The sequence below is a fragment of the Notothenia rossii genome, assembly GCF_949606895.1.
Source record: "Notothenia rossii genome assembly, chromosome: 2".
Classification (NCBI taxonomy): domain Eukaryota; kingdom Metazoa; phylum Chordata; class Actinopteri; order Perciformes; family Nototheniidae; genus Notothenia; species Notothenia rossii.
The window spans coordinates 26,222,627-26,234,536 of NC_136904.1; the positions used below are offsets into that span (position 1 = coordinate 26,222,627).

Here is an 11,910-nt window from a genome sequence, read left to right on the forward strand (position 1 = left end):
TCAGCCCAGCTGTTGGCTGACTTTTTTTTACCTCGAAGCACTGTGATCTTTTATAGGAAACCCTGCTATGTTACATAAATACACTCCCACGCATATAAGGAATGGCATACACAGTGTGGACAGATGTGTTTGAAATGCTTCGTCTTCCACCTCATTTATATCACAGACTTTGCCAGGGGCCAAACATACCAGGGCCGTGAGATTAGCAGGGAGACGAGTGTCTAACAGGGTGTAATTACTCTAGTAGACAGCAGCCAAAAGCCCAGTAGTCCAAAATGGAGAAGACTCACAACAGCTTAGTGTGGTGCAAGAAAGCAGGATGCAACTGATGGCATATTATTTCCTCAAAATGTTTGCTTTTTGATTCTGCTTCAATAATAAAATATCCTATATCTTCCTTTCATGTTAGCTTTGGGCAATGATTGGACACAAAATATGTCTTTTTGATGATAACATCTGAACAATGCAGAGAAGCTTCCTAAATGCTCCTTTGTGTCCTCTGGCCTCACTGACCAGTCTGTTCATGCAGAAATCTGCCACTTACACCCACTCTGACATTGTCAGACCAAACAGGACTGTTATAACAAGCAGTGGGAAATAAAGGATTATGTAACCGGTGACATTCAAGATATCAGCTGCTTGACAAAGAAATATTGTGTGCAAAACAATTATTTTTATTTAATACATGGCATCATTTAAAGACCAACAATGAATAATATTAATAAAAAAAGAATGTAAAACAATGTATATTTTCTATACAAATGTCTACATATTTCACACTGTTGTAAACATGATTCAATTAGAATGAAATTGCTAAAATGCGAAAAAATGATGGACAGATTGGGGTACTGAAGATCGTTATTTAAAAAGGTTTTTACTATCTCTTCCAGGATAGTTGAAAATGCCATATATACTCTATATTGCACAGGCCCTGCGTCATTTTAGTTGCTATTGTGCTACAAAGTCGGCCAAAGTGAGATGCAGTGGGTGTGCTTGTGAGGATGTTTTTTATCGGCCCTATGCAGAATGTTAAAACTAAAATGTAGTGTTGGACAGCAAAGGAAGGACAGAGCAATTAGTAAAAGTTGTACTCAGATGGATGAGGTGAAGAGCCCTATTATCACGTCTACAGGCTTAAAAGAACCGAAAATTCATAAAAATTCTTAGAGAAAACAAATAATAAACACTAATAGCTCATTTAGTTATTATCCAAAGCCATTACAATTGAACCATTTGTACTTTGTAGACGTTTCTCAGTGAGCAATGTCAAACAATGTTATTAAATAAAACATAAAAAGGTCACTAGTCAAAAAGTGCTACAAGTGTTACAGTCCAGGATCGTTGTTCAGAGAAGCCCAAGGGAGTACAGGACAAATGATTGTGTTTGAGATCCATTCCTCTCATTCCTCAGCCCTGTTACATCATAAGTGAGTTTTTAATCATCGCAGCCGAGCAGCTCCACTCGCAGAGTGATGCGCTCATGCCACTCCCAGGGGACCACGCGCACGTATCGGGCGTAGAACGGAGGCTCGAACAGATTCTTCTTGTGGGTGTTGTTGTCAATGTTGCCTTGGAAAAGCTGCAAAGGAATGACAATTAATACAAAATAATGATTTAAAGTGTGGATGTTATTGCAAAGCATGTTCTGTTGGATGTGACAAATCTGAAAAAGAGATCAAACTGCACATTAAGTTAATAAATCCACCAAATGTCTTCAGGGATTGTAAATCATACTACAACCTTACGACTGAAAAAAAAGAAAGACAGTTGGATCATCTTGGTCTTGCTATTGTAGCTAAAAATATTCTAGTCCTCCCAAAAAAAGAAGCTATGGTTCTACTCGTTCAGCAAAAATATATGTTTGTATAAAGAGAAAGAGGCTGACATATTGGACTTATTTAACACAATCTGTAAGGTTTGTGTATGACTTTAAGAGACTATGGTTTATGACAGAAACAACTCAGAAGGAGATATTTCAATGATTAAACAATCTAAGAACCTTTTCAAAAAATATCTGCGTTGACTAATTTACAAAGACGTGCATATACAGTATCCTGTATCAAGTCAATACATTTGAGGGGTTCACCTTATCAGAGTCAGTTTTCTCCTCCTTCACTGTACTCCAAGACTCTCCATCGTTACTGTAAGCTACTTTAAACATTGACACAAACTGCACAACTCCAAAGTCCTTGGCCCCCTGAGTGATGATGCCTGTGAGACGCGATGTCTTCTCCAGATCAACCTGGTGAGGGAACAAGGACAACTGTTATACTGCTTGCTTTAAAGGACACCCTTAACCAATAATCACATTTTACTGCTGAGGTTTTCCCTTACCTGGATCCACTCTGAGCGGTTGTTGTGTGCAGGAGACCAGGCGTTGGTCTTTCCCTGCTTATCAAGTCGGGCAAACTGAGGGTGCCAAGTGAAGGTATCGATGCCCCACGTGCGGTAAGAGCTGGAGGCCGTTAGCTGCCCGTCTGAGATGAGGCGGGACTTCATTCCCAGGGGCTCTGAGCAACCTACCGTGTTTGAATGAACTGTGAATCAAAAGCAGACGGAAAGACGGAGGGAGTGGAAACCAAAGCGACAGAAAGGGAAAGAGGAAAGAAAAAAAGATGAATACACCCATAGAAATTAAGTTCACCGTTTAAATACAATTTGAAAAGTTCAGGAGAACAAGACTGATTGAAATCATTTTATACACCCGCGAATGACCAAGAAGAAGGAATAGAATGTGGCGAAGAAAGTAGAAGAATGCAAGCACACTGTGTACAAACACTCACAATGATTCTCTGTAAATGTTTTACCTGTTATGTTCAAAGACGGACAAAATAATGGAGGTGGAGAAAACAGAAATGTGTTTTTCTCTCTCTATGCAAGCCAACTTGGCATTGCTGCTTTGATTGTTGCGCAGTGAGGTTTACCCAGAATACTGTCTGTCATCATGTTATTTGCTATAACCACAGCAAGAACAGATAAAGACAGTCAAACAAGAGGCAGTTTAGGAAAAGCTAAACAATAGCCTTTCCTCACTTCAGAGGTTTATACATCTTTAAGTTCACAGAGGCCAGACATGGGTTGAACTTACGGTCATCCATCCGCTCTTTTTCTTTAACATCACATTAGTTTTTTCCATCTCCATTGTTATCTGCCAAGTTTGTCACATGCTGTGTTGCATTAGAATTAAAGGGCATGTTTCTGTGTGTTTACCATTGAGTTCACAGCCCACCAGCTCCATGCGCAGCGTGCAGGCCCTGCGGCACACCACAGGGATGATGCGGATGTACTGGGCTACGATAGGAGGGTCAAAGAGGTTGGTCTTTGTGCTGTCGTTATCTGCGTTGCCAATGAATACCTATGGCACACACAGACACAGAAAATAGTCAAGCTAGCTACAGAAAGGGACGTTTTAAGCTGGTAAACATTGTAAATAACCCGTGTATCACAAGAGAAGGCCTCACCTTGTCCCTCCGTTGGCCATCAGCTCTGTGAGTAATATAAAGGTTTCCATCGAAGCTGCTTGCCACCTTGAAGGCCTTGATGTACTCTGACGTGCCCATGCGACTGGCTCCCTGAGTGATGATGCCCGTCAGACGCATCTTCTTCTGCATATCGATCTGTTGTAAATAAGTTAGCAAGTCAGCTGCACAGCTTTCATTCACAAGCGTCATGTTTTAAAGTGTTCACTCGTCCCACCTCGATCCAGGGGTTCCTGTCATGGGCGGCTGACGTCCAGGCGTTGACGATGCCTTGGTTGTTGAGTCGAGCAAGATCCGGGCCCCATCGCTGAAGACCCATAATGCCGTAGTGCACAGAGGAGGCTGAAATCTGGGACTCCACGATTGATCCACCCTCCATCCCCAGCAAAGAAGTGCAACCTGGGACAGAGCCATTCAAATATTATCAAGGCTGTAATAGCTACTACAATCACATTGAATTAATTAACAGTGCAACCTCTTGTTGACTGCGATTGTGGTGCTAAAAAATGTCAGGCGCATTATTTGGTATTTCACATTTAAAAACATCAATAACAAAAAAGTTAAGTTATAATACATACAATTCACAAATGGTATTTTTTTAAATTTAAGCAAATCAGTGAAAATCTGTTGTTTTTGAAAAGGCTTAAAACGTTTTTCTAAGGGCAAGCAAGCGACATGAGGATACAGGTATCTGATAAAGGACTTTAAAACGATGTGTAGATTTTGAACATACGTAGCTGGCACTGCTTCCCAACATACGGTGAGGGGCACTGGCAGGTGTAGTCTCCATCGAGATCTCGACATTTCCCTCCATTCTTACAGGGCTGGTTTGCACAGTCGTTCACATCTGAAAAAGAACAAAAACAAATTGCTTTATTATTTTTCAACTCCTCAAATTAACTTTATCTTCATCAAATAAGGCGATTGTTAGAGATGTGAAGCACACCTGCCCACAAAGACACTGGGAAAGACAGAACAGAGGGAGGCTGAGGCAGGTGGAGGAGGGCCACAATAGCCTCACTGTGTCTCTAACACGCAGTTGGTGACAAGTGTTTCTCTTTAATCGAACACGATGACAGAAATGCAACACTGAAGAGATGGGACAATCCTGGCAACCACGTTTAAAGACCACGGCCGTTCAGGGGTGAAAGTGTTGTGTTTGAATGAATGTGAACAGACAGAGATTTCAAATGTTGTATGCAGTTAGTCCACAAATGTAATTTGATATTTTGTTATTATTCATTGATGTTCTCTTCAATTTATTATCAGTTTTTATTTGTATTATTATTATAGTTGTTCCTTACCAATCTACAATTACTATATTCCTTATTTAGATGTTTATGCAGATGAATGGAAATTGAAATGTATAAATGGAGCTGTTGTTCTCTGTATGCCCTGAAACTAAACTGTGAACAACAACAAAACTCAGTTCTGATATTCGTAACGGACAAACCCAAAAACAGAGCTTAAAATGTATTTTGTTTACAATCTGTAAAATAAATCAATAAATCACATTGTTTTACTCCACTGTAACCATCGCAACAAAACATGTTGCCACTTCCTGTATCAGCCTTTGAACACTGCACCCGTAAAACTGAAAAACCTCCACAAGGTGGCATGCTTGCTGAGCTTGTCTACATGGTTTATTTAGCTGAGTAGGACAGATGCAAACATTTATCAGGACAGCAACATTATACTCTTCTTATTACATTTAGAAAAAACTAAAATATTCCCTTAGCAGGGTGCTTAACCAAATGGTTAGAGACTGCTTTCAGACGTAGTTAATTATGAAGTTATTACCCTATCCGATAACAATCCAATGCAGAGGCAATAATGTCATATAATACATAATTTTATATATATTAAATATTTATATATGTATTTTGATACATAGTCTTAAAGTTACAACTGGCCCTTTCAGTGCAACCATAATGCTGATGTGGCCTGCGAAGAAATTGAGTTTGACACCCCTGATTTAGACAGTCATAAGTGCAAGCAGGTCACAGTCTGCAGCTCCACGCCCTGTTGCTCACTCTGAGCTGATCCACTTGAAAACACATACAATTCAAGAGAATAACTCTTACTTCAGCTCCTCAGTTTCCAGTCATTTCTAATGTAATGCTGTGCCATGCTTCAATTTCATGAGGGAAAAGTACCACCTGTTGAACATGAGTAATCTTTATGCTATTACCAATGCGCTAAATGTGTCCTCCACTGAGTGCTTGAGTATTTACCTTAAGCCTTCACACTTCTGTGCTTTCACACATTTATCTTTTAATATTTTGGAATAAAACTCCACATGTTATGTTACTTGTGATGTCCCCTCACATTAAGGAACTCTACCAGACTTCAGACCTGAAGTAGAAGACAAGTTGACTTAACGCCACATGGGTCAGTTTAATTCTGTTTCCTGTAACCACTAAGAGGATTGGTCACTGCAAACACATGGCTGTGACAAACAGGCAGCTTATAACACAGATAAACAGGCGTTGCTCCCAAAAAGAAAGGACTGGAAGTAACCTTCCCGATTTAAACTGCGATTACTTTCCATGTTATATCAACACTGTTGAGATTCATGCCAAATTTGAAATTGTTCTGATTGTTTCTAGCAATCTTTTAAAAAAATATTTCCATATTCAAATTAATTTAGCCTTTTTAACCTTTGGAATACCTTTTAATCATACCCTAGTTTTACTATGAATGTTTGTGCATTTCCTGTACATAGTTTATGGGACAGGTTCCACCCCCAACACAAGCCAATGACGTCTGACTGAAACAAAATTAGAAATAGTTTGGGAGTCGACGGCCAGGCTGCAGGAAGACTACAATTGGTGGTCAGACTGTAGGCTTTGAGGTGAACTGTTCATTCACAAAAAATGCCTCTTCAGTAATAGCATAAATTAAAGTACTGAACGTATTCTTCCGAGCACAACTACTTTTCATTCTACGTGTTTTTCTTTCAGATGTCATTCACACAAAGCTTAGAGTTGTTTTTCATTCCAAGTCTTGGCCAGAGTTCAGATAATCACATTAACACATGGAGAAAACCATCCTCTATTTCCATCCTTTAGTTATTCTAAAGCCAATCTTCCAATAATGACCCTAAGCTCCCTAAATGTGTCTAAATCATGTATTAAGAGGATGTGATGGGAATCACTGTTATCATGTTCTCCATCTGATTTGGTCAAGCTTGAGCACAAAACAGATGAACCTGGGTGGAAGGCGTCTGCATGCTAAGAGACTTGAGTGGCCTTTTACTATTTAGCCAAACAGAATGCCCACACAACCCGCTGAATGAGGCCCTTTCATGGGACTTCTGAACTGACAACAAGTCTTTCACTACTGATGCTATGACAGGATGGAAAATCCTCATGTGTTCACACTTTAAGAAAAGTCTGCTGAACGTGGAGGTCACACAGCTATATCATCTACTTTCCCTTGTTTCTTTAGAAGGCACAAGTCTTAATATCCAATGCTTTCTCATTTGAACCTTAAATTGCAACTCAGAGAGCAATTTGAATGTATTTATGTTGTGTAGTTGTATGTGAGTGCACAGTGTTAGCAGCTCAGACTCACTAATCCGATCAGAAGTAACTTACTGATCTGGCAGTGCGCTCCCTCGAAGCCAGGCTGGCACTTGCAGACGTACTCGTTAAAAACGTCTCCTCGTCTGGTGGGAGTGATTATATCGCACGACCCATCGTTCTTACAGGGGTTTGGACTGCAGGGTCCTGAGAGAAGAAGGAGATAATCAGTTAAAAATAGAATAAGGTGTCTGAATGAGCATTGCTTTTATTCCAAAAGGTTCCAGTTAGCCGTGCCTGTCTCTGTCAGGTTGCAGGTGTCTCCAGCGAAGCCATCGTCACAGATGCAGATGAAAGGATCCTCTCCTATCCCTGTCACGCACGTTCCTCCATTGAGACAAACATTCACCTCACAGAAGTCACCTGAGGTAATGAGAAAAACAGGGAGTTATATTTTAAATAAAACTCTGTCCTACAACAGTTACTGCTTATGCTTTTCACATTTAGAGTGGTGTATTTCAAATGTTGCCTTGGACACCAGAAACACACATTCTTGCTAGTAGCTATAATAAAGCAGAGTGTTGAGCCGCTACAACATCTTGTTGTTTAGATTCACACTTTTAGCCTCCTGATCCTGTTATGCTATCTCTGTTACCTTTTAAACCCACAGGTTTAAATCAGGGCTGAACCAAAAACGCTCACACTCCTGAAGGTTGTCACAAGTCACTCTGGCAAAATGAATGAATTTAGATCTTTATTTTAAGTGAAACAAATCATTTGTATTGGGGCGAAATCCAAATGTACCATCACATAAACATTCAATTCAATAACATTTGTTCAAACATGCTCTCTAGGGATTTAGTGTTGCCTTGCATAAAGTTGGGCGACTTATCAAGAGATAGATTTCAATTATTATATTAGCTGCATTCTTTTTGTATTGTTGTCATACACCGAGATAAACGATCCTTGTACTGAACGTTTCTTAGTGTTTACATTTGTATAAGTCATAATAAGTAATAATTGTTTTTGAATGCCTTTGAAACATTTTATTTGAAGCATTATTGATATTTGTATATGAATTGCTCAAGTTCATTTTAAATTAGATGTTTTCATTTAGACTGAAGCAGCAGCCTCAGATATCCTAACTTTAAGTCCCAAGTATACTATGTCTAGATTCCAAAATCCCATTGGTAAGGTGCTTCTATTAATATTAGTTATAACGTTAAAAAAACAACGAGCCGAGGGATATTTGTCCCACTGTCAGATCACAGGCTCAGAGTTTTACCATCAGAATGTGTACTGGGAAGGGAAAAAGAGGATGTGTTTCCTCTGTCTGGATGAGCGTCTGTAACAACACAGCTGCTGCTGCTGCTGCTGCTGCTGCTGCTGCTGCTGCTGCTGCTGCTGCTGCTGCTGCTGCTGCTGCTGCTGCTGCTGCTGCTGCTGCTGCTGCTGCCTCAGCCCAACGTGCTGAGTCACAGACCTTGGCTGGATTAGGAAAATTATGGCCTTGACCTCCAGTGGGAGTGGTAGGCCATAGAGTTATGAGTCACACTGGAGCTGTCAAAGTTACAAAGCCTTAACTAATCATCTTTGACTGTGTTCTTTTTAAACCATCACGTTGAGTCAGTAGATGCCAAGCAGAGTCATCACCATCCAACTTTCTCTGGCATCTTTGGGGTAAAAACTGGAAATGTGTGAATCCTGCAGACCTTCTCTTCTACTCCTCAACGATGGAGCATGACATTGAGTCTGTGAAAATGTCCTTTTTTTTAACGTACTCAAACATTTTTTGATATACTATAAACATATTTCCGAGTTGTTAAACGTCCAAGAACTGGGCAGACATGGTTCAGCATGAGAACAAGTCTGAGCATTTTGACAAACAAACGTATTTACCTTGATCCTCCTTAGCAACGGTCATGTTTTAGCAGCGGTGTGTTAGCTATTTTTAGCAACCTATGAATTGTCCAAATTGACCAATCAGAATTGAGTAAGATGTGTAATAATGTGAGTTAACATTAATATTATGTGGTTTTATAAAATTGGTTATTGATCATTTGAAAACTCAAAAAGGTGCCCTATTTGAATGTATTTTGTTTGTCTTTTTCTGATATGTTTTAAAGAATGGTATCTTTATGAGAGCAGTTAATGTTTTCTATTGCGTAGATAGTGAACATAATTTTGACAACTGACAACAAAATATGTCCACGTGCAGGATTAAGAGCTTGCAGGATTAGCACGTTGTACTGTTGCTTGCAGCTCTTTGAGGACTGCGAGTTACACAACATGACAGTGCAGCAGCTCGCAGGTGGCTGAGGACACACAGCACACCTGACTGACAGGCGGGTCATTAAAGAGGCACATATACCCGTGAATGTACACAAACTGTGAGTTTAGTCGGGGAAAATATTTCATGAAAATATAATATATACAAAACTATTGTTCACAGGGGGGGAACACCCAGAGATGCACTTAAAGTCAAGTACTGATAACCACCCTGTGAAAATCCTGCATTTACAACCTACCTTCATTAAAAGGATGCACGTCATTGATATGCTACATTTAGTGTGTACTGAAATGAAACATGGGCAAAGTTTGACAACAATGTTTTTTGGATTAATATTAGTCCTGCATTATGTTGCATTTTGCATTTGCTGCTGTCTATGTTTATGGTTGTGATAAGTTTAAACTTGATATGATGTTGGGTAGTTTAAACTACAGCAATGCATCATATTATATAAGACCATTATGTTTGAAGCATTACCCTTACAGCTTTGTGATAATACATTTTCCAGCTGATCAGAGATGTTTTTTTAAATGGCTATTTCAATTTAAGAAGTATGAGAATGTTCTCAATCTGAAACGGAACAAATCATCTTTCAGTGTTTAGAACATTACAAATAAACTCGTCTGTAGATATATATAATACACTTGTTAAGGGGCTAAGAAATTGTAGCCTCATCTGATAATTCCCTAAAGCTTTTAAGTGCAATTTTTAGTAGTAGACGAATACATCTGCATAAAAAAGAATTACTCAAGTCAAATATAGGGGGAAAAGCCTACTTTATTTCATCACTGCAAGTGATTTTTTTTTTTTTACAAACGTGCCTCTCCAAAATTATCACCTTGTAAAAATATATCTTAATTTATTTATTAAATACAAGATTAGTCTGACTTTTAATCACACATTATTGCATGAAAGACTTACAACTTAAATGTTGACTGCTTTCCCCTGCATATTTTCCTAAAACCTGAGGTCATTTCATCCTTTGGTAATGGATTTTATATGATGTGGAAAAAACTGTACAATTGAACGACTTTGGTATACAAGAGCTACAAAAGTGTATAACCGAGAAAATAGTACATCTCCTCTTTTATCATCCAGAAAAGCCCCCACTTCTCCCATCACAAAGAGACATTAACAAAAAGTAGGAAAAACAAAACTGGAGAGTCCCTTAAAGTAGCCTAAAATACATATTAACTAATGAATGACAAACATCGAAATTGAAAACAGAAAGAAGAAATAGGTTAAGAGTAGTTGGCATAGTTATGTACCAAAGTCTTCTATTGAAAAAAGTGACTGAAGACTGCTGTTAGAAGTATAAACCCAACCATAAACAACAGGAGGAGTTGTGTATGAATGCGATTAAAACGATGTCGGTGGTTTAAAAAGGACTTACCTCTGACTGAACACAGACAAAGTAGAAGAGTTAATGTTGACAAAGTCGCTGTTATAACATGTCCGGGACGTTTCATATTTGTTTACTCTCACTTTGTTTGTTTCGCAGGATCGTTTGTTCGGGGCGACGCGACGCGGCGCTGCCTTTAAGTGCTGTAGGAAAAAAGAAATCGCTACTGGAATATAAAGGAAGGACGAAGTGATGAATGAGGGAGCCGGGATTAACATGTGACGCTAAATGGGCGGAGAGTGCAGAGGCAGGCCAGTAAACAGATAGAAACAGTGGACGCTTCCTGGAATATTAATTAATGCTGAGCCTATGTTTAACATTGTGGCATTTTGTTACCTTTTGTTTGACGTGCTGCTTGGCATTTTTGGCAACAAAAACATTTGTTGCAACTCAATGTAATACTCATACTATGCAATAACTTGGGATACATAGCAAAATATAAGGTGGAAGACAATTACTGTCCCACAAGTAATTATATTTAAGATAAAGCTTTAAAGGTCAAATCCATATTGTTTCCAATTAGAGTAAGTATACTCTCATCTTGGATTTGTTGGCAGAAAGGTTTCTGAGAAGTTAATAGGCACATTTAAGTCATGTTGTCGAATATTGTTATCACATGGCCTTTAATTGTCGAGATAACATTATTAATGTAACATTTGCTTTATAATTAGAACGTTTGTTTAGTTGAAACCTAAGCATTACTCGATGTTATTTTACTGTTACATGAATTGCAAATCAATGGGGTAAAAACGTCATAAAATAATGTGTTAAAGTCTGTCGCCATCAGGTGGATGTAATGTTGTAATTGCAACAGGAAGCCTTCTGGAGTTTGTCCTGGTAAAACAATAGTGTATGGCTAGAAATGTACTGCTAGACACGTGGATTCATTAAATATCTTATTAATCTATCAGTATAATACATAAAACATGTTATTTGTAATTGTATTATCCTCTTGTGAATCTGTAGGCTACTGTCCCGTTTTTCACTCTCACTCTGTTGCTGCTTTAAACTCCTGAATTTCCCCACGGGATAAATAAAGTCCATCTTATCTTATCTTACCTTATCTTAATAAGCACATTTACCATGAAGTTGATAGGCTATCAAAACCAAAAGTTGTACTTTTACATCATTGTATTTGCTGATTTAAAACAATAATAACCAAGAGGCACTCATCATGCATGCCTCTATGTAGATCAGTGTGGTTGAAATGTTATG

At 38.8% G+C, this 11,910-nt stretch overlaps 1 protein-coding gene across 2 annotated transcripts; it reads right to left on the bottom strand.

Annotated features, from left to right (window-relative positions):
* Positions 1-653: 653 nt before the first annotated feature.
* On the bottom strand, positions 654-10,857 carry LOC307030230 (lactadherin-like). Of its 2 annotated transcripts, none has more exons than XM_079666542.1 (10): positions 10,687-10,857; positions 7,301-7,426; positions 7,079-7,210; positions 4,213-4,326; positions 3,697-3,878; positions 3,462-3,617; positions 3,211-3,355; positions 2,335-2,519; positions 2,087-2,242; positions 654-1,579 (listed from the first exon to the last, which is right to left on the bottom strand). In XM_079666542.1, exons 1-10 carry the CDS (start codon positions 10,760-10,762, stop codon positions 1,436-1,438), a joined length of 1,416 nt encoding a protein of 471 aa, XP_079522668.1. In that variant the 5' UTR covers positions 10,763-10,857; the 3' UTR covers positions 654-1,435. The 2 variants fall into 2 exon arrangements, with proteins under 2 accessions (XP_079522668.1, XP_079522667.1); XM_079666541.1 differs by having other exon boundaries at positions 2,335-2,537; positions 10,687-10,856.
* Between the last annotated feature and the right edge of the window lie 1,053 nt (positions 10,858-11,910).

What these genes read in the sequence shown, in the direction of transcription:
- LOC307030230 (XM_079666541.1), bottom strand. Translation starts at nt 10,762, where the DNA reads ATGAAACGTCCCGGACATGTTATAACAGCGACTTTGTCAACATTAACT. An exon ending in ACAGGAACCCCTGGATCGAG is followed by an intron (nt 3,618 to 3,696) that starts GTGGGACGAGTG and finishes TATTTACAACAG; the next exon opens with ATCGATATGCAGAAGAAGAT. An exon ending in GGTGGGCTGTGAACTCAATG is followed by an intron (nt 2,538 to 3,210) that starts GTAAACACACAG and finishes TTTGATTCACAG; the next exon opens with TTCATTCAAACACGGTAGGT.